The sequence below is a fragment of the Macaca fascicularis genome, chromosome 3 (assembly GCF_037993035.2).
Source record: "Macaca fascicularis isolate 582-1 chromosome 3, T2T-MFA8v1.1".
Classification (NCBI taxonomy): Eukaryota; Metazoa; Chordata; class Mammalia; order Primates; family Cercopithecidae; genus Macaca; species Macaca fascicularis.
This window is the reverse complement of record NC_088377.1, coordinates 82,176,473-82,199,936: the sequence shown is the minus strand read 5'-3', so window position 1 is coordinate 82,199,936 and position 23,464 is coordinate 82,176,473. Positions and strand designations below refer to the sequence as shown.

General features: G+C 40.4%; 1 protein-coding gene across 1 annotated transcript in view; it reads left to right on the top strand.

Annotated features, from left to right (window-relative positions):
• Window positions 1-1,531: 1,531 nt before the first annotated feature.
• ABCA13 (ATP binding cassette subfamily A member 13) overlaps window positions 1,532-23,464 on the top strand; it is a 410,641-nt gene continuing 388,708 nt past the window's right edge. The window contains exons 1-5 of the mRNA XM_074036523.1: window positions 1,532-1,587; window positions 2,216-6,991; window positions 8,518-10,344; window positions 11,792-11,901; window positions 18,475-18,593. Coding sequence (XP_073892624.1) covers window positions 1,532-1,587; window positions 2,216-6,991; window positions 8,518-10,344; window positions 11,792-11,901; window positions 18,475-18,593 — 6,888 coding nt within the window. The remainder of the gene's footprint in view (window positions 1,588-2,215; window positions 6,992-8,517; window positions 10,345-11,791; window positions 11,902-18,474; window positions 18,594-23,464) is intronic.

Genomic DNA, 23,464 nt, shown 5'->3' with positions numbered 1-23,464 from the left:
GAACAGTGTGTCCAGTTTAAAGGTATACTCTGTTATCTGTGGGGTGTGTTGGAACATGACGGGAGAGAAGTTTTGCATAAGAGCAGTAACTCTCAAATTTGAGAATGGATTAAATCTGTGAAGATCGCTAAAAATAAAAATGCTTGCCCCTTGCCCTAGACATAGGAAATTTTACTCTGTGTACAGGACCCAGGTTTCTGTATATTTCACACATTCTATAGGTGGTTCCAGTGCACAGCAAAGTTGGAGAACCATTCTGCTGTATCTGTCTAAAATGGGGATTAGTCATTCCTATGGAACTTCTTAAGCCCAGCTATTAGTAGGAACAGAAGAAAGGACAATGGGATGGACCCTCTAGAGAATCAATTCCTTGCCTATGTCAGATTTTTAATTCCTCTTTCCTGAGAGCCTCAGAAATTTAACAGCCCTGGAAAACCAGCACAAAACTAGTCTATTTGTGCACAAGGACACATTTAACTTTATATTTGTAGACTCATAGCAGTTGGCACAGTGTCTTTCATCATGGATAGTAGTAGGTAATTAGATGTTGAATTAATGAATGAAAAATCATTGAACATTAAGCACAATTTATATTAACAAAGCTGAACCTGAAATGACAAAACCTGGGTGGTCTCCTAGTCATGCTACATAATAACAGCTTGAATCTGCCAATTAAAAAACTAAAAAGTTTCTTTTTTCATGAAAGGGAAATAATGACGTGTACTTCAAAAGGCTGTTGTAGGAATTAACTAAGATTGTAGTTGTGAAAGTGCTTTATAAGCTAAATTACTAAAGTAATATAAAAACATGTGGCAATAATACTATTAGTAGTACTACTTCTACTTCAATTTATTATTCTATTGCTACTCCATAACCCTCTCCAAATAAAGAAAGTTTTATGTTCTCCTCTATCAAGGCACAATGACTTGGATGATAATTAGGCATCTATTCTTAGGGAGGGCTGGATTTAGGCAAGGTTTATGTTGAATTCCTAATAGAACTTTCTCTTTCCTGATGGGATTTTCTTTTTTTTCCCCAAGGAATTATTTCAAAGAAGTCATTCTGTCCTAAAAATAACAACTAACTAAATTAAGCCTATATTTTTTGTATGGGGTGCTCAGATGTCAGCTATCAGGGAGGTAAACAGCATTTTGCCTTTGATAGGTCTTGTGTCTGTCCTATGTCAGAGAGTGTGTTATATAACAGGAGCAGAGGGTTAAAAAACTTCGGAAGTAGTTTACTCTTTAAGGCATAAATAGCCAATAAAGGTCAAAAATTCCTTACCCACAATTCTGAACTCTTACAAAGTCTGAAAATAGAGGCTTTTCTTATGGTTGATATCACAGCTCATTCAGCAGAGATTTAGCATGAACTGATGTGAAGCAGTTTCAAGAGTATTTTCTTGCTCCGCAAGATCATTCACAGGTCTCACTGCCGAAGTGTTAATATGTTGATGATCAGGGCTGCCCCAGCCCTCACTGAGGTGCATGAATACATATCTGATACCTGTACCATGCTGCGTTTCTAAAGGATGAACATCCTGAATTCTGAAACACATGTAACCCCAAGAATGTCAAAAGTGGATTTGTAACTTCTGAGTCAGTAGAAGTTAGTTCTGCAAGTGTGGGTTTCTATTACAAGAGGGGACTTACAGTGACTGAGTTGCTCTTCTGAGAACTCTGTATTTTAAAATTAAACACCTGGAAATAAATTACCCCATATATAATAATGAGTTTCTAACAGTAGGATGTATATAGTATTGTTGAAAGAGCACTGGAATTGCCTTCCAGGACAGGGAATCCCCACACCTTCCTTAAACCATACAGGCGTGGTTTCTAATGCACTCCACTATTTGTACTACCTTTATATGCTAAGACATTTTGAAATGGAATTAAATCCTAGGATTCTTCTGACATAAATAGCGAACTTGTCTTTAATAATCATACATATTATTGTTAAATATGCCAGGGGAAAATAATTAAGAATACATTCTTTTTGGTAGTAGGAAACATTTTAAGCTAAATGTATATAACTTCATTGTGGATTTCTAAAACACTTCCAAATGCTCACATTAGTTTAATTTCTGTTGAAAAACATGTTGTCTATTAAATGTTTCATTTGTGTTTTACTATCAATAAGTGAGTATTAACTTGGAAATGTGATAAATCACATTTATTTTTTATTTTATATTAAAATAATTCTACTAATATTACAGGGCTTTAAATTTCACAAAGCACCTTCTAATGACAGAAAAGAAGTTGCACACCCTTGAGGATGAACAAATGAACTTTCTTTTATCATTTGTGGAATTTTTTGAGAAATTATTGTTGCCTAATCTGTTTGACTCCTCCATCGTTCCCAATTTCCATCACCTCCCATCTCTCACGGAGGATATTCTGAATATAAATTCTCTGTGGACAAATCATTTGGAAAGTTTAAAGAGAGACCCATCTGCCACTGATGCTCAGAAACTCTTGGAACTTGGCAAAGAAGTGAGATGGAAAATGCGAACTCTCGAAAGTCACTGGATAAGGAAGGAACCAAAAAATCTTTTGAGATTCCTGGAATTAATACTTTTTGAAATTAATCCCAAATTACTAGAATTATGGGTCTACGGCATTTCAAAAGGAAAAAGAGCTAAACTGGAAAACTTCTTTACATTTTTAAATTTTTCTGTTCCAGAAAATGAGATTCTGAGTACAAGTTTTAACTTTTCCCAGTTGTTCTATTCAGATTGGCCGGAATCACCAGCTATGAACATAGATTTTGTACGTCTAAGTGAGACTATAATAAAGAGTCTCCATGAATTTGGATTTTTGGAGGAGGGAGAGGTCTCAGAAGTTCTGAACACCATCTACACTATCAGGAATGCATCTGATTTTTTCTCAGCCCTTTCTGAACCTCAAAAACAAGAAGTTGATAAAATTTTGACTCAAAAATACCTAAATGTCTTTCAGGACAAGGATTCAGCTTTACTTCTGCAAATTTATTCTTCATTTAACCAATACATTTATGAATTTTTGAATATTCAGAGTAGAGGTTCTTCGCTGACTTTCCTTATACAAATCTCAAAACACATTTTGGCTATCATAAAACAATTTAATTTCCAAAGCATCAGTAAAGCATTTGCATTTTTATTTAAGGCAGCAGAGGTTCTTGGGGGAATTTCTAATGTATCTTATTGTCAGCAATTGCTTTCAATTTTTAACTTTTTGGAGCTTCAAGCCCAGTCCTTCATGTCTACAGAGGGCCAAGAACTGAAAGTGATCCACACTACTTTGACAGGCCTCAAACAGCTGCTCATAATTGATGAAGATTTTCGTCTTTCTTTATTTCAATACATGAGCCAATTCTTCAACAGTTCAGTAGAAGGCCTATTTGATAATGAGTGCTTGATTTCAGACAATAAACACATTTCTTCCGTAAATTATTCAACAAGTGAGGAGGCTTCATTTGTTTTTCCATTGGCACAAATTTTTTCAAACCTCTCAGCAAATGTCAGTGTGTTCAACAAGTTTATGTCCATTCACTGTACCATTTCATGGCTTCAAATGTGGACTGAAATCTGGGAAAGCATATCTCAATTATTTAAGTTTGACCTGAATGTTTTCACATCTCTTCATCATGGTTTCACTCAGCTTTTGGATGAACTGGAAAATCATGTGAAAGTCTCCAAAAGCTGCCAGGGAATATTTCCCACACATAATGTTGCTAGACTCATATTAAATTTGTTTAAAAATGTAACTCAAGTCGATGACTTCCATGATTGGGAGGACTTCCTGGATCTCAGGGATTTTTTGGTAGCTTTAGGTAATGCGTTAGTTTCAGTAAAAAAACTTAACTTGGAGCCAGTGGAGAAATCCCTTTTCACCATGGAAACTGCCCTGCATCAGTTGAAGACATTTCCATTCAACACAAGTACAAGCAGAGAGTTTTTAAATTCTCTGCTCAAAGTTTTCATTGAGTTTAGCAGTACCTCAGAAAATATAGACAGAAATGTAGATTCGATAAATGACTTTCTTTCAAATAATCTCACAAATTATGGAGAGAAATTTGAAAATATCATCACTGAGCTAAGAGAAGCAATAGTATTTCTTAGAAATGTATCACATGATCGAGATTTGTTTTCCTGTGCTGATATTTTCCAAAATGTTACTGAGTCTATTTTAGAAGATGGCTTTCTATATGTAAATACCTCACAGAGGATGTTACGTATTCTAGACATGATAAATTCCACATTTTCCTCTGAGAGCACAATTAGCAGGCTGAAAGGATGCATTGTGTGGTTAGATGTCATAAACCATTTGTATTTGGTGTCTAACTCCAGTTTTTCACAAGGCCATCTTCAAAATATTTTGGGGAATTTCAGACATATAGAAAATAAAGTGAACTCTATATTGAAAATTATAACTTGGGTGTTAAATGTAAAAAAACCTCTTTGTTCATCAAATGGCTTGCATATAATTTGTGTAAATATTTACTTGAAAGACGTAACTGACTTTCTAAATATTGTACTTACTACAGTCTTTGAAAAAGAGAAGATACCTAAATTTGAGATTTTATTAGCTCTTTTAAATGATTCCACAAAGCAAGTAAGGATGAGCATCAACAATTTAACAACAGACTTTGATTTTGCATCTCAATCCAATTGGAAATATTTTACTGAATTAATTCTAAGACCAATAGAAATGTCAGATGAAATTCCTAATCAGTTTCAAAATATTTGGCTTCATTTAATAACACTGGGGAAGGAATTTCAGAAGCTTGTAAGAGGTATTTACTCTAACATCCTGGAAAATAATTCCTCTTCTAAAACTGGAAACTTGTTAAACATATTTGCCACCAGTCCAAAAGAAAAAGATGTAAACAGTGTAGGCAATTCCATTTATCATTTAGCTAGTTACCTTGCCTTCAAGTTATCTCATGACCTCCAAAATCCACCAAAAATAATTTCACCTGAAATAATGAAAGCCATGGGTCTTGGGATTCAACTGATGAGGGATGTGTTCACCTCCTTAATGCCTGCAGTTCATCACATTAGTCCACAAAATACAGGTTATATGCAAGTTTTGAAGAAGGTAACTTCTGTCATGCGTACTCTTAAGAAGGCAGACATAGACATTTTGGTGGATCAACTTGAACAAATTAGTGCAAGCCTAATGGATTTCTTTAGGAATATCAGTAGTGTGAGAACTGGCAAGTTAGAGGTCAACTTGCTTGTTGACTTGATGAAAAAATTTGTAGACAGCTCGCATTCTTGGAATGTTAATCACCTGCTGCAACTCTCACGCCTGTTTCCTAAAGATGCTGTGGATGCTGTGGTAGATGTATACTATGTGCTTCCTCATGCTGTAAGGCTCCTACAGGGAGTACTTGGTAAAAACATCACTGAAGGCCTCAAGGATGTCTACAGCTTCATACTCCTTCATGGCATAACCATTTCAGATATCACCAAGGAAGACTTCACAATTGTGATAAAAATTCTTTTGGATATAATTGAATTAATATCAGATAAGCCAGATATTATTTCAGAGACTTTAACTTGTTTTCCTGTGGTTTGGTGCTGGAATCATACAAATTCTGGATTTCAGCAGAATTCAAAGGTAGACCCCTGCAGTGTCCATGGGCTCATGTCTTCTTCCTTTTATGGCAAAGTGGCCAGTATACTCGATCATCTCCACCTGTCTCCCCAAGGTGAAGATTCACCATGTTCAAATGAAAGCTCCCGAATGGAAATAAATAGGAAAGTGGTCTGCATAATTCATGAATTAGTGGACTGGAATTCTATTCTTCTGGAACTCGCTGACGTCTTCCATGTTAACATTTCTCTTGTGAAAACTGTGCAGAAATTTTGGCATAAGATATTACCATTTGTCCCACCTTCAATAAATCAAACTAGGTATAGCATCTCTGGACTTTGTCCTAGTGGTCCCATAAAGCAAGTTGCTTTGCAAATCATAGAAAAACTTAAAAATGTCAACTTTACAAGAGTTATATCAGGTGAAAATACTCTTGACAAACTAGCTAGTTTAAACAAGATCCTTAACGTTAATGAAGACACAGAGACATCTGTTCAAAATATTATTTTCTCGAATTTGGAAAGGACAATACAATTGATTTCTGAAGACTGGAGCCTAGAAAAAATTACTCATAATCTACTGTCTTCATTTATGATGCTCCTGAATGCAAATCTCACAGGTAGCAGTTCAGAAGCATTATCAAATTTTATTGAAAAGAATGAAACAACTTACAACTTTGAAGAACTATGGCCTGAGTTTCAACAAATCGTGAAAGACCTAACCCAAGATTTTAGAGTCAGACACCTGCTCTCTGAAATGAACAAAGATATCAAAAGTATAAATTCAGTGGCTCTTCAAAACATTACTTTGCAATTTGCCCGTTTCCTGGAGATCCTGGATTCACAGTCACTGAAGACATTAGAAATTATTGAAGATTTTCTATTGGTCACAAAAAACTGGCTTCAGGAATATGCAGATGAGGATTACTCCAGAATGATAGAAACACTATTCATTCCTGTGACCAATGAGAGCTCAACTGAAGATACAGCTTTGTTAACCAAAGCTATTACTACTTTTTGGGGCTCTTTAAAAAATATATCTAGAGAAGGCAATTTTGATGTTGCCTTTCTGACTTATCTGCTAAATCAAGAACAGCTGACTAATTTCTCAGGTGTTCAGTTGCTTTTTGAAAACATCCTAATTAATTCAATCAATAACTTAGCTGGGAATTCTCAAGAAGCAGCTTGGGACTTAAGTGATACTGACCTTCAAATAATGAATTTCATTAACCTTATCTTGAACCATATGCAGTCAGAAACTAGTAGGAAAACAGTTCTCCCTCCAAGAAGCATAGTAGGTTTCATGGAACAACTTTTGAAAACACTCTTATCCCTTTTGCTAAAGGAAGATTCTGAGAACAAAATATCTCTTCTGCTGAAAGATTTCCACAAAGATGTTATTGCAGAGATGAGGTGAGTCTACTTTTGCTTTGTGTCGTGTATGCAGTTGTGATATATCTCAAACTACTTTATTTTCTGGAGTATAGGCATGTCAAAAACAGTATTTGTATCTAATACTTTTGAAATATCTTTGATGTAAATTTGTCTTAATAAATATTTTATCAAAATGTCAACGTAAAAGAATTTTGGTTACTGTCATCTAACTAGTAAAATATAAACCCAGTCCAGGGTAATTAATCACATATTATTCTTACATTTTTAGATTATGAAAACAATTATGAATTCCATTTTGTATGGATCTGAAAAATTAGTTTTCATAGCTGTACGTGCATATACGGGATTGCCATAATTTGAATCGCTATACTAACTGTCTAATCACCAACTAAGGACTTAAATATTCTCAACCCAATGAATCTACTGTGATGCTTGCATTTACAGACATAAAAAGTGATAGTCACATTATCTTTTTTTCATATATCTTCAAAAATCTCATCTGAAGTTTGCCAGTGAAAAGGCTGGAGGGAAATTCCAATTTATTCCATGACGTCTGCTTTAGTCAAGTTTCAATCAGAGTAACAAAAACCATCAAAGGATTTAATCCAAGGAAATTAGCTTACACAATTTTGGGGCTGGCTAAATAAGTCTGCAATCAGTAAGGCCGACTGTCAGGAAGGGAGGCCCACAGCAGGCAGGGGCGCCCCGGGCGTGAGTGAAAGCTCCTTGTCCACAGGCGGTCAGGAAGGAAGACCAGGGGAAGGGAGAGCCACTGACTATGAATACCCAGCGGTGGTTTTGTACCTCTAAGTTACAGAGGTTCTACGTCCTCTTTCAGAGTTTTCCTGCCCACTCAGGACAGTATCCCTTCTGATTAAAGTTAACTGATAAGGAATTTTAACTCCATCTGCAAAATCTCTTTATAGCAACACCTAGATTAGTGTTTGATTGAATAGCTGGGAGAAGATGTATTTACATTACACAATGGTTATAACTCCCATCTATTCTCCGTCTCTCATGAAGGAATCTCCCCTATAGCCCACCCAGATGAGAAACATACAAGAAAGGGACTTCTGGGGCTATTACTCAGCCTAGTCACGTTGATACATCTGTCTAAGCAATTTGCTAGTACTCAGTACTTCTCAAGCTCACAAAAGTATAAATATGCTAACCACTTTTCAGAGACTTATCTCTTACATCAAGAATCACATTGTAGTCATTTTACCTTCTTTCCTAAGTAAAAGCCATTTTAACCTTTTTCGTAAGCAAAAGTATGTGGCTTTTTAAGTTGCCAGGTTCAAAATACTGTAATAGAATTTGTTAATGAAATTCCTCACTGTTTTCATTTCTTGGCAACAAAATATTGAGTTTCATCTGAAATTATTTTAGCATGTCATCTTTTACACAGTATTATCCTCCCATGATGCTAGTATAAAACAAATAAAATAATATATATCACTCTATATCTTAATATTTCCACTGTTAATGTATTAAAAACAAAATTAAAAGTGTATATATATATATATATATTTTTTTTTTTACAGTTTTGTCCCAAAAGATAAAATTCTAGAAGTTCTGAAACTGGATCAATTTCTTGCCCTGATGAAAGAAGACAGATTGATGTACATTTTTTCAAGTTTAAAGGAGACTATATATCACCTAATAAAAAGTTCACTTATATTAGACAATGGAGAATTTTATTTTGATAGTCATCAAGGACTGAGGTTCATGCAAAATTTATTTAATGCCCTTCTCTGGGAAACGCCAGTGAAAAATGGGACTGAAAATACTACAGACTTTTTCACAATGGTGAGTCTGTTGTTTTTCCATGGGAATACGTCTGGGGACCTCTTCAAACTCAATCAGGATCTTAGGGCAGCTCTTCACCTTGTAAGAGAATGTTCAACAGAGATGGCAAGGCTTCTGAATACAATTTTAAATGCTCCTAATAAGGACTTCTATGCTTCGTATCCTACCCTCCAAGAAGTTATACTTGCTAATCTAACGGATTTGCTTTTCTTTATAAATAATTCATTCCCTCTAAGAAACAGAGCAACATTAGAACTTACTAAGAGATTACTTGGTCCTCTTTCAAGAGCTGGTGAAGAAAGTCGTGTCCCAGAACCCCTCTTAGAAATGTCTGGGACTCTGGTCATGCTGTTGAATGACAGTGCTGACCTGAGAGATCTTGCCACATCAGTGGACTCCATTGTGAAACTTCTTAAGCTGGTCAAGAAAGTTTCAGGGAAGATGGCCACAGTTTTTAAAACTCATTTTGTCTCCAATACCAAGGACAGTGTGAAATTCTTTGTCACTCTCTATTCCATCATGCAACAAAGTGTTCAAAATCTTGTGAAAGAAATAGCTACTTTGAAAAAAATAGATCATTTCACATTTGAAAAGATAAATGATTTGTTGGTGCCATTTCTTGACTTGGCCTTTGAAATGATTGGGGTCGAACCTTATATATCATCAAACTCTGATGTTTTCAGTATGTCACCTAGCATGCTGTCATATATGAATGAATCTAGGGACTTTTCTGATATTTTGGAAGAAATTGCTGAATTTTTAACATCTGTGAAAATCAACTTGGAAGATGTGAAGAGTCTTGTGGTAGCATTTAACAATGAAACTCAAACATTTTCTATGGATTCTGTCAACTTGTGGGAAGAAATTCTGAGTTGCTTAGTTCCTATAAATAACATCACCAACCAAATGGACTTCTTATACCCTAATCCAATTTCCACTCATAGTGACCCTCAAGATATAAAATGGGAAATAATTCATGAAGAGATCCCTTTTTTGGATAAAATATTATCACAAAACAGCACAGAAATAGGGTCTGTCTTGAAAATGGTGATTGGTCTCACCTTAGAAGCTCTTTGGAAAAACTTAAAGAAGGATAATTGGAATGTTTCTAATTTGTTGATGACATTTACTCAGCATCCAGATAACCTTTTGAAAACCATAGAAAGAGTTTTAGAGGCCTCCAGTGGAATTAAAAGTGACTATGAAGGTGATTTGAGTAAAAGTTTATATTTTGACACACCTTTGATTCGGAATATAACTCATCATCAACTTGAAAAAGCAATCCATAATGTTTCAAGTAGAACAGCTCTCTGGAGGAAAGGGCTTCTGTTTAACAACTCTGAATGGACAACTTCCACAAGAACTTTGTTTCAGCCACTTTTTGAGATTTTCATTAAAGCAACCACTGGAAAGAATGTCACATCAGAAAAAGAAGAGAGAACCAAGAAAGAGATAATTGACTTTCCTTGTAGTTTCAAACCATTTTCCTGTTTGGAGAAATACCTGAGAGGATTATTTGTATTGACTAAATACTGGCAACAAATCCCACTGACAGATCAAAGGTAATAAAAAGCAAGCCGAATTCACTTTGTTTTTTTCCCTACCACAGTAACTGTAAAATAGAACCATGCAGGAATTACATTGAACCAGGGTAAGTAGTTTTCTTGACTTCAACTTTACACTCTGAAGTTGGCTTCAACATAGAGCAATTCAAGTCCAGTCATTTTTCTCACAATTTGACTCATTATTTGGCATTCAAATATAATTATAATTTATTCAAAATATTTCAAAAGTTAGTTATTTTATTCTCAGAAGCAAAAACCTCTTATTCTATTCACTCATCCCAAGACTAGCTGCATAAACAATTTTTCTATTCATATCCTCTGGCAGCCAAGGGTCCAATGACTCAGTATACACACAGGAACATGAAGCTGCTTGCTTCACAGAAAATTATGCCTCCAGTTGTAGCTAACCACAGGAAAGGGCCAGGCAGCTGCTGGCTTCTGCCCTCTTTTGATTCTGCCAAACTTCACGTGTTTGATCCACCTCCAAGCCCTCCCATCCCTGAATGTTATGTCAATAGAAAACTGTTCTTAAAAGCTCCAGCCTTGCTAGTTGTCATGCCCTGGAAGCAGTCTCTTGCCTTAGGTTGGAGACCCTGTGCCTCTTGATGTGCAGAGTCCCAGAGATGCTGCAGTGGTCCCTACCTGTCCTTTCTCTGGGTGACAATACTGTTAGGGTGGTCCCTGGCCTCTGTTTCTCCCTGCCTTCCTCTCTGGCCCACATGGAGATTGGAGATGCCATGTCAACCTTGGTTCATTTGCCAGGCAAGCTGACTTATTTTCTGTCGGTTCTATTACTACAGAGCTGTACCCTGAATCCAGTCATGTTCTATGAGTTGGAAAGATGTCTTTAGTTAGTGAAACAGGTAGCCACTGGCACAAATAACTATTGCTACCTTGGAATTTGACTGTTAGTTTTCAGAGCTTCCTTCCTCATCTCCTCCTTGCTTCTGATCTGAAACTATATTTTGCTTGATTTTAGTGCTCTGATCCCCAACTATACCCTGTTTGACTTTAGTGCTCTTCTCTGAATTGTCTTTTGAGCTGAGGTGGTCCTGGCAACCCCATTCTCCACCAATCTCAGGTTTTATCTCAAATTTTTCAGTTCTCCACAGAGGGAGTTTACACCTTAGCTCTTCGTATGATCATGTTTTGACACCCTTTCAACATTTACCTTTGCATTTCAAAAGAATGGACCAAAATAAGAAAGAAAAGCAAATATTAAGTGTATTCGCCACAAAATTGATGCTTTGCACTAATTTGGGAGACCGAAAGTTTTCTAAAGGTCCAGACTGTGTTATCTGTGTTTTCTTATGTTCCTACGAAGAAAATATGATTATGCAGGGAGGTTCTTACATGTGTGTTATAACTTAGCCTACACAGCAGAAATGCACATTGGATGCACATTTTTACCCTTTCATGTCATTGTTTATATATTTTTTCTAAGTGTTGTTGAGATGCGTGAAGTTTTCCAGCAGCCTGTGAAGCCCTCAGAAGCCATGGAGATCCTGCAGAAAGTGAAGATGATGGTCATACGTGTGCTCACCATCGTTGCAGGTGGGCTGCTCATATAACAAATGCTCTGCAATTGCCCTGTGCCAGTTTTCAGAACTCAGGTGTCAGAGAGATGAGTAGATTGCACTTGAGTTTCTCTTAGAACAAAGCACAGCCGTCTTAGTCTGGCAACCAGGCCTTGAGGAATCTGCCTCTCCCAACCTCATTCCCACCACTGGGTCTCTGCTCCAGCCAAATTGAACAGCCCCTTCCTGCCCCTTTGCTGGGCTTTCTGGTCTTTTTGTCTTTGCTCATGGAATGTGCTTCCCTTGTCTCCTTGACCTAAACTACAGCAATACTCTGTGGCCTAGAGCTGGGGTATCTTGTCCAGAAGTGTTCCCCCATCTCCTTTACTGGCAAAGACCTCGAAGAGACTTTGATCACATGCAGTACTGTACTGTCTTCTTTCTTACATCTCCTCCCTCTGCTGCAGTCAATATTTTTTGAAGATAGAAACTGTGTCATAACCTTCTTTGTGCATTTCCTGATGGGTGCTGAGTAGTCCCTGCAGTAACCTGAATTCCCTACAGCCATGACACTTATTGCTGGTATCATAGTTTTTGGTGTCTTCCTGCTACAGTCTGTAAGCTTACTGGGAACAGGATCAGTCTCTTGTTAAATTCTGTGTCTCCATAATACTCAGCACAGTGTCCAGCAATAGTGACTATATTGTAAATGAATTAATTCATCTAGTAAGATGATCCTTGCCAAATCCATTCCTGCACATTTCAGTGCAATCTCCTTTCAATGCCACTGCTGAAGGAGAGTCCCACGAGCCGCTTTAGAGGGTAACTGGAGGATCTTAGGGCTTTTCTGAAAATGTGAGTGTTGAATTTTAGAGCACACTTGAGTCCGTGGAATGGACCACAGTTGTTTAAGTGATTCACAGGTGCACAGAGGTGCTGCCATCCTCTGGCCCAGTCTCCTGAGCAGGGCTGCTCAGAGTTCCCTCAGTGGGCTGTCGGGCCTGAGTGCTCTGCCTTAGCTGATGGCAGTGGGTTTTGACAACATGAATCGAAGCCCAGAAGAGGAGGGGAAGCGAGTAGAAATGGGGAAGCTAAGGGTGGATCCGATCAGATCAAGAGGAAAAGAGAAAAGTGAGGGGTCATCTGAGTGGGGCTTACCTCCATATCCTGTGTGAGCTCCACCATGGTTGGCCCCAGACTCCCTGCCCCCTAGCTCATCTGATCCACATGTTCATTCTTCTACCTTCCCCTGATTTACTCCTGGATCATTATTATTATTTAGATTACTATCAGGTTGTTATATTATGATTTGTAGATTAAGTCTTATATCCTTTGGAAAGCTTTCCTTGACCTACCCTGTCTGGGGTCACATGGCCTTAGCTCCCTGTTATGGCTCTTACCACCGTGTGCTGTTCTGATGATGAACATGTGTCTCTTCTACAGTCGTGAGGACCCGAAGACTGTGCCTGTCTATTGATCACTCCAAACCTGGCACATGGGGATTAGAACATGGGAAATGCTGATTGACATTTGTTGAATGAATGAATAAATGCCAGGAGCCCTTCTATACTTAGGTCATGTTTCACTGGAATTACTAAATGTGAAAACTGTTCATGGGGGAGTGTTCAGCAATGAGTAGTGGGTGGGCAGTTGGCATACTCTGGGCCTATGTTGTAAGACTGAGCAAACTGTGGGGGCCTGGGGAGGATATCGTAGAGAAGAGTCTGGTTTACTCAGGAAGGGGCACAGTGGATGTATTCCCAACATCCACTATCAGAGAGGAAGGGTCACTGGCCCCAGGATGGTTAACTGGTGGGTATGGGCCACTGAGTCTGCGAGCCAGGAGTATGGACCAGCATCTGCTGGGGAGTGTTATGGAGAAGAAGTGAGCCTTGGACAAATCCAGTATGTGAAATCCATTTTTCAAAACTAACTCAAAGAAGATGAATTCTTCTTTGTATTGATAAGTGCTAGAAAGAAGCTAACGTATGGCCATGAGGGTGAGAGTGAGGGGTGGAGGAGAGGAGAAGACCTTGGGAGTGCAGCTCTGGGTAAGGACATTTCAGGTGAGACTTGCGCAGTGAGGATGTGTGTCTGCCATGTTCACTGTTATATCTCCCCAGGGCTTAGGAAACATCCTGACATAGATATGATAGGCATTCAATCAATATGTGTAGAAGGATTGGATAGGTCAATGCATGAGGGCTGGCACTAGGCTGGGCACTTGTCACTATTTGAGTTAATCTACACAATCACTGATGGACTTGAAGCTAGTGTGCTGGGACTCGTGGTCTGTAAGGCTGCCTCCTTACTATCATGATAGACCACTTAGGATTACACACCGTCATGTCTGGTAAGGCTTTATTGCTCCAAGTGTCTTCAAGGGCATAGTTAAACATGACTGTTACAATAAGTGATGTCGTGAAAAGTGGTGTAATGGAAGAAGCAGGCACTTTGACATTGAACAGGCTGAGTTCCTCGATTCACGCTAAGTGACACAGGGTAGCTACTGAGTTTCTGTGAGCCTTGAACAAAACATAGGGGAACACGTATTTCAACCTATGTGAGAGGATTAAATAAATTAAGTCACCTCCAAGGGGCTTGCCCTTAGGAGATGCCTTGAACATGCTAGTTTCCCATGCATCTCCCTGCCTGCCATTGGGAAAAGTACTTCTCAGCTCACAGAGCTAGTTCATAAGCAAAAATTGGTGACTTACAGACTGTCTATCACAGAGTTTGTTCTAATCTGCTCACTCACCTCTTTTTTTGAAATACAAATGGTTCTTTGAACAGAAGAATTGATTGGTCATTGGGTCTAAGAAACATGGAAAAGAAAAAACAGATGGAGAAGTGAGACAAGCTTGATTTAAAAATGAAACCCCAATTGCTGTGTAGGGGTTTTGCATTTTTTTTTTTCTTTTAAGATAATCTGTATTTCCAATTAGATGTTATGAACATTGGTGATTAGGAATATTGCTTTCTATTGTCAAATAGAAAGCAATAACATGTTACAATCTAAGTACAAGTTAGGATGGTCAGTACATGATTTCAGCATGTGGAATTGTGCTCAGGTAAAATTCAAATCAAACTTCTTCCTCGTTCTTGAATGCTTCTCTGGCATATTGAATTCAGCCATGTTTGAAGACATAATTATTTTGACATTTCACAGTCAGCTAATGTAATGGTTTTTAAATGAATTAAACATTAGTTAATGTATGAATTTATGTTTATTTTGCCATTCTGTGTTGCAGCTGCTAAATTAATATAGCATACTTGAGATTACATTAGTAACAGATAATTAATTTTTAATTTTTATATTTTATTTCAAGGAAACTCAAGCGTAACTAACATTTAAACTGCCACCCCACTGTCCTTATTGAATTGTTACTCCATCCTGTAGAATAGGAGGGCAGTGACAGATCCCATAAAGTTAAAAGGATGGGGTGGAATTGACCAACATGGGTGCCTCTCCCATCATATAAAGGGAAGAAGAGTCAGGTCTGTTATTACTATTGTTGTTGAAAATGCACTATATTTTCATCATATCACAGAGTTGAGCTTAGTATCTCCAGTAGGAAAGTTGTCACTTTCCTTCTCCTGATCTAATGCTTTAAGGATGCCAAGGACAATTGCAGGAGAGCTCATACAACAGAAGGAACCTCAGTGGGCAGCTGCTTTAATCTTTCAGTTTCCCTAATAGACAAATTGAGGCCCAGAGAGTGAGAGTGAGTGTAAGTTTCCCAGGGTTTCAGAGTAAAGCGGTCAGAGCCCATTTCCAGTTGAAGAGACCTGAGAGGGTCCATGGGGCTGAAGGGAGGAGAGGGAAGGGGTCCAGAGAGTGCTGGCAGATCTGGAAAGCCAGAGTGGGTCTGAATGTGTCCTCGGAGCCAAGAAGAGGGGCCATAGCAGGTAGGAAGGGCTGCAGCCAGGGATTTGACGAGGCAATGAGAGGTGGAGAAAGAGGGTACCTGGGAAAGTTGGAGGAGCCAAGGCTCAAAACCAGCTCTTGCTAGTGTCAAGACAGTTGTCAGGTGTCCTTGAGGGTGGTGACTTTGAGGACAGGCTTCAAGATGTGTTAGATGTGAGGCAGATGGAGACCAGATGGCCTGACAGCCCAGCACTGCGTCCCATGATCATATCATCCCTGACCTAACCTTGCAGGAATGCTGGGCATGGTCACTGTCAACTCCACGTTTCTTGTTTTACACTGAGGAAGCAAGGGGCTGACACAGCCCACAGCTTGCCTAATGCCATACATTATGTCAGCTTTTTCAGGGTGCATTCTCTGCTCTTTTAGGTTTGAAAAACATAACTTATAAACACATTGCTGTGTCTTTCCTGGACAAGAGGATACGTTTATGCTTAAAGATAAGTGCTGTGATATTTAACAGCACATTATCACCTTCATTTCAAATTTTAATAAGAGATTACTTAACAGAAACATTTTACATTTCCTGCAATAAAGATATCTGTCTTCAAAATTGGTAAAATGAGATTAATGAGAAAAGAAAAACAGGGCGTCATGGTGGGTTGCTTCTGGAAAGCATGACTTTGGGTATATGGTATCTACTCTGCATTTTATGTGGTTGAAAACTGTTTTATTGATTAATAAATTTTATATTTTAGAGTAGTTTCATATTCACAGCAACCTTGAATGGAAGGTGCAGGGATTTCCCACATGCCCCCTTCCCCACCATTGCCTCCCTCATTATCAGAGTGGGACATTTGTTATAGTTGATGAACCCTCACTGACACAGCATCATTCCGAGTCCACAGTTCACGTTGGGCTTCGCTCTTAGTGTTGTCATTCTATGGGTTAGGACAAGCATATAATGATATACATTCAATGTTATAGTATAACACACAGGGTTTTACTGTCTGAAGGATCCTCTGTGCTCTGCTCATTCATCCGTCCCTCCCCTCTAGCCCCTGGCAACCACGGATCTTTTTACTGTCTCCATAATTTTTGTCTTTTCCAGCACGTCATTGAGTTGAAATCATATAATATGTAGCCTTTTCAGATGGCTTCTTTCACTTAGTAATATGCTGGAACTGTTTTTCCTTCCTTCCTTCCTTCCTTCCTTCCTTCCTTCCTTCCTTCCTTCCTTCCTTCCTTCCTTCCTTCCTTCCTCTCTCTCTCTCTCTCTTTCTTTCTTAGATGGAGTCTTGTTCTGTCACCAGGCTGGAGTGCAGCGGTGCCACCTCGGCTCACTGCAACCTCTGCCTCCCGGGTTCAAGCAATTCTCCTGCCTCAGTCTCCTGAGTAGCTGGGATTACAGGCACCTGCCACCACACCTGGCTAATTTTTGTATTTTTAGTAGAGATGGGGTTTCACCATATTGGCCAGGATGGTCTTGATCTCCTGACCTCGTGATCTGCCCACCTCGGCCTCCCAAAGTGCTGGGATTATAGGCGTGAGCCACTACGCCTGACCCAGAACTGTTTTTCTAAAGGACTTTTGGGAAACAATTTATTATTAATAATTTAAGAGTCAGGATAACATTTTTTCTTTAATTAAAAAAAAGATTTTCTTTCTTTTAAAAATGTATTTTATTTTCTGTCACGACCAAGCATCTAGGAAGTGCGAAGCCCTGTGCTAGGTGCCACAATGACAGGAAGGCAGTGATAAGAAAAGTTGCTCGTGGTGGCAGGTCTTGTGCAGATGGATTTACCGTGCAGTGGGCGACCACATAGGGAGGTGAGCACACAGGCATCTATGCAGCAGGGAATGGAGAGGCTCTGCGCAGCCTGGGAAAGGTGGGTGTCTGGAGGCAGAGCTCTAAAAGATAGGTAGGTTCAGGAAGGGAGAAGTGGTGCCTTGTATCCGATGGCCTTGAGGAGACAGGAGGGAGACAGGGCATGAGTGCAGAGAGGTGGAGGCATCTGAGATTGTGGAAAGACTTTGGATGCAACGTGGAGCCTTTGCACAGATTCCTGTAGTGGGGGATCTCCTTTGAGGAAGAGCCCTGTGGCTCAAAGCATAAGGCAGATTGGAAGGGTGAGGTGGGAGTGGGACTGTTAAGAGCATAGCAGTTTCCTGGGCATAATCTATGGCTGCTGGACAGACACACAGATGGAGAGACATTGGGAGGTCACCCTGAGCAGATGGGGAGGTTGGTTGGCTGTGAGGACCAGGGGGAGGAGAGTCATGACTGGCTTCCAGGAAGTGACTTGTGAGGCATGGGGCATGGAGAAGACCACACATAGACAGTGCGTAATTCATCCTTCAAACGGGGGCACTTTTGAGAATGACAGAGGGCACCGTTCATAACCACGCAAGAATAAGTGAAAAGCAAGTCTGTCCTGGGCAAACTGGGGTGAATGAGTACCCCACTTGTAGGGGATACAGGGAAAGGAGCCAGTTTGGGGACGTAGAGAAAATTAATATTTACAAAATCAATTAGGCCCAGAAAACCAAAATCTTTATTTTATTACATTTGGAACTCAAAAGGCACAGCTTTACCCTCATCATCTGAATGTTCATCTTGATGATTTAAGGAATGTTTAGGAATTTGTGTCACTTTGAATCTTTATAAAGTGATTTTGTGAGAGTGGCTAGTTCAGGAAAGGACTGTCTATTATTTATTTCTCTGTGTGTTTCCTCTGGCAGAAAACCCTTCCTGGACCAAGGACATTTTGTGTGCTACTCTGAGTTGCAAGCAAAGTGGGATAAGGCATCTCATTTTATCTGCTATACAAGGGGTCACTTTGGCGCAAGACCATTTCCAGGTTTGTCATCTTTAATATTTCAGAGAATTTCATGTTCATGGCTATAGGCCCTTGCAAGGCAGTCAAGTTATTCAAACCTTGCTGCTTGGTTCTTATAACTACAGCAACGGTGTCACACACAGTCTTGTTGCAAGTCGGGCTCGCAGAATGACTGCTCATGCTTCCTCCCTCTTGGCCTCTCCCAGTGGTGTGCTGGGGTTGAGTGGCATTGATTTATGAGAGCTGATTGTTAAATTTTTGGGAATTTTGCAAGCTGATTGTTAAACATAGATATCATAATAAATAAATTACATAAACTTACGATGAAATAAATCATGTTAGAAACATAAGAAATAATTACTCAAGATTCATCACTTCCTAATTATTTTAGTATGTTTTGCTGTTATCTATCTTCCTGAGATGATTTGCTTTTGTTGTATCCACATGATGGAAATACTATGCAGTCTTGTGCTAAGTACAGTTTTTCCCATCTCTATGTTTAGTGACGTTATGGTGGCAGCTTGAACTGGGCCATGTGGGAGCATTTGCACCATGGAAATTGGCAAGTGCTCCAAATCAGATTTTTTTTTTTTTCTGGAGAGTTAGTTTTTAAATATTTACCAGCCCAGCACTGGCTCTAACTAATTGAATACACCGGCTAGTACCAAAAATTGATGGCTGAATGGGAACCAGCATAGCAGTTTCCTTTATATTAAATTGGACACATGCCCAATAGGATCCCATGTAGGGTCTCCAACTACAGCTAAGTCAGAGAATGTGACTTTTATTTGGGGCCCACTCCTTTGTCCTAGAATTAAAGACCCCTGGGCCCCTAGGCAGGCCTGATCTTCCTGACAAGCTTGGACAGTGGTGATGTCTTTCCAACAAAGCAGCGAAGACCTGTCTTTCTTCTAGGTCTGGTTCTGAATGTTGTTTCTTGCTTTTGTGATGCATACATCTGTGAGCATGAGATTATCACAGAAAGCAGAGAAATAGATGATGCCGAGGGAGATGAGAGATAGCCATGCCAGACTCCCACAGCACGGCAAGGGTGTAGAATGCCATGCCTTGGTGAAGTGTCAGGAGGGAGTGAGAGCTGCTGGTCCCTAATCAATGTCTTGTGGCCTTTGGAGGAGTTGTGCATGTCAGCAGGAAGCCCTGAGCAGTCCCTAGCAATGACTGACTGTACAACCCCATATTCACATTGATTTATTTAGAAGATCAAATTCTTATTTCCAGGTTGTGCAGATCTTTGTCAGATATTAAATGTGGATACAGAAAAAAAAATCCTCAGAGACAATTTTTTTTTTTTTTTTTGACATAGAGTCTTGCACTGTTGCCCGGGCTGGAGTGAAATGGTGTAATCTCAGCTCACTGCAACCTCTGCCTCCCTGATTCAAGCAATTCTCCTGCCTCAGCCTCCCCAGTAGCTGGGATTATAGGTGCCTGCCACCACGCCAGGCTAATTTTTGTATTTTTAGTAGAGACAGGGTTTCACCATGTAGGCCAGGCTGGTCTCGAACTCCTGACCTCGTGATCTGCCCCCCCGGCCTCCCAAAGTGCTGAGATTACAGGCGTGAGCCACCATGCCTGGCCCCTCACAGACAGACAATTTTTTAGTGGTAAGCGAAGGTTATAATAATAAAATAGTCAAGAGACTCCAGCTTTCAAAGCAACTGACCCAAAGACTGTATTTATAGTTCAAATTGTTATATGATTGTCAACAAGTCTGGCTGGTAACAGTTGAGTTAGTTTTGCTGAAGAGCAGAAGTTCCTGTCTTTAATGACAAAAATAGTATGTTGCTTACCTCAGGATGCAAAGCTTTTAGGATGGGTCTGTGGTTCAAGGGTTTCAAGTATGTGAGACTTTTAGAAATATGAATCTTTTTCAGGCTGTGGGATATGAAGTGCCCAACAAAGGTGGGCCAAGCGCACAATGCCATTTGTTAGTTTTCAGTATCTAAATAATTATTTTAAATATAGGTTTCTCAGTAGCAACATGGAATTCCCATTGAAAGAGAAAGTTTCAGCTGATCAAATTGATATGACAAAAGTTTTGGGGCTGTCACCTCCTTACCCTCTTCCACCCTTTGTTCCAAACAGTAAAAAGCAGCAATAAAGAGATGAATGGGCAGCAGAAATTAAATTTCAGATATGACAGCAAGTGCCCACTGTATCTCTTGGGATAATCTGAGTTGGAGAATGTGGCTGGAACTTCAGGTTGGGTGGGGGCTTCCTACTGCCTCTTTAGATCTAGACCTTTGGGTCCACCTGTGCACATTTATCCCCTATTTGCTGATTCCAGGCCTGATCTAGCCGGAGAAGGAGAGTCTGATGGGTGCTGCCTTTTACACATGGTGGTTTTACCAGATCCCAAAAGTATAGCCTGATGAATGTCAATCTCAACCTTTGTCCTAGATGCTTCTCCTTACCTGGAGCCTGGTACACCTGTGCTGAAGAAACTTGGAATTTTTCTTCCAGTAGTCCTTGCTACTGGGGTAGAATGTGCACTTTTCTACTTTATAATCCCCTGTATGTCAAAACTATTATTTTGTGAAATTTAAGAATAACATCCAGAGCAGGAACATTATAATTGCATTGAATGAAAATTAATTTGCATGCAGTTACAAATTATGAACTAGAGGTTCTTTGCTATAAGGGAATACTCCATGGCAGAGCCCTCATGCAATGGGTTTAATTCAATTTATGTTCTCAGGAGCGAGTTGGCCCCTAAGGGGATACTCACCTATATCTATTGTTCTGACCTAGTTGTATCTGTGCATTGGTATGCTACAAAAAGGGATCTCTTTGGAGCAAGAAGAACACTGAGCCTGTGAAATGCTTGGGTGAGAGAATTGGAGAAGGTTTAGAGAACTTCACACTCAGAAAAAAAACAAAAACAAAAACAAAATGCAGAGTGTGAAACTCCAAGGGCTTCTATGCATGTTATTAGAAACGTGCATGTAGCTTGGAGTCTTGAGGCTGGACCTAGACATCTCTCTGCCTTGCAGATGCTCTGCCTGAGTTTGCTGCCATCCTTTTCCTTTCTGCTTTGCTGTGGTTACATTCAGACAACAAATGGGGTCTGTGCACATTAGGGGCAGTGGGTGAGGGAGGAGGCTGTGTCTCCTGCGATAGAGCAGGCAGCGGAAACTTAGGTGAAAAAAGGAAAGAAGTCTGTATCCTTGAGCCCTGCCACACGATAGAAAATGGAGACTGGCTTGAGCTGACCGCTCCCTGTCAGACTCCTTCAGGTGTTACTGACACAATGCAGGGGTTCAGTTGCTTGGCAGGTATCAACCCAATGACCACAACCAAGGAGGATTTAGCAATGAGATTTAAGTAAGGAGAACACCAGGGATGGTTCCCAAAGTAGTGCCTCCGAGCTGGGGACTGGGTTAGGTTTTATCAACATCGTGTAATGAGGATCTGATTGACTGGATCCTGCCCTGGGTGATGCCAGAGTTCAATGCAATTGGATCCTGGATCCTGCCATGTAGTGTCCGCTTCTTAATTCAGTCCCCGCTCCTCAGTCCGAGCACTCCGGTTCCCGCTGTGGTTGCATACTGGTTCATCTGGGCATGCTCGGGTTATGTAACCTGAGGGTCCATGGCAACTGAAAAAAACTCGCAAATTTCTTTTTTTTTTTTTTTTTTTTTTTTTTTGAGACGGAGTCTGGCTCTGTCACCCAGGCTGGAGTGCAGTGGCGCGATCTCGGCTCACTGCAAGCTCCGCCTCCCGGGTTTACGCCATTCTCCTGCCTCAGCCTCCCGAGTAGCTGGGACTACAGGCGCCCGCCACCTCGCCCGGCTAGTTTTTTGTATTTTTTAGTAGAGACGGGGTTTCACCGTGTTAGCCAGGATGGTCTCGATCTCCTGACCTCGTGATCCGCCCGTCTCGGCCTCCCAAAGTGCTGGGATTACAGGCTTGAGCCACCGCGCCCGGCTGCAAATTTCTTATGTAAAAGTTGAACCAGATAGGCCGGGTGCGGCTAACATAGACAGCAGACACCACTCCACCTGCCCAGCCCCTCAACCTCCACAGGCGGAGTCTCACTCCTCTTCTCCCTGTCTGAGCCAGGCATTGACACAGACTCAGCCTCGCCCAGCCCCACGTCACTCAGCTCCCGGGACTTTCCCCGGGCTCCTCTCGCATCCTTCACCAGCTGTCTCCAATTGCATGCCTGGCTCCTGTGTGTGGCAGAAGGACCCAGACTGTGTCTAGACCCTTTCTCTTCTCAGTCTATGCTCACATGCTAGGTAATCTTATCCAGATTCATTTGCAACCTAAAAATTCCAATTACTTCCTGACAACTTCCAAATTTCCTTCTCCAGCCAATACCTCCCCTGACCTTCATGCTCGTGTGTTCAGTTGCATTCCCTCGCAGATGTTAAACAGGCCCCTCAACTCTACTCATGCAAAAAACAAAAAAAAAAAACCTCTTCATCTTTCCATGTAATTTTTCCCTCCCCTGGTGTTCTTTCCCTCAGATGCCAGGGACAACAACCCTGGCATACTTGTTTAGTCTTTCTTTCTTTTATTTTTCAGTTAGAAAACTCTCCCTTCTACCTTCCAAATGTTTCCATGATCTGGCCATGTTCCACCCCCTCCACCAGCACCTTTCTGATCCGAACCAGCTCTCCCTTCCTCCTCCCCTTGCCTCGATCCCTAATGCAGTAGCCAGAGTGATCCTTCCAAAACATCATCAGACGGTGTTACTCCTTTGCTGAGAGTGCCCAGTATCTTCCAGTCTTATTTGGAATTAGTGTCTGATTTCTAAGGGAGGCCACTGCTAGGTCCTGCTGTCTGGGGGGCACATCCCTCTCTCTGCCCTCCTAAGCACTCTCTTCTCCACTTCACTGGCTCCTTTGCACCCAGCTCAGAGCCTTTGC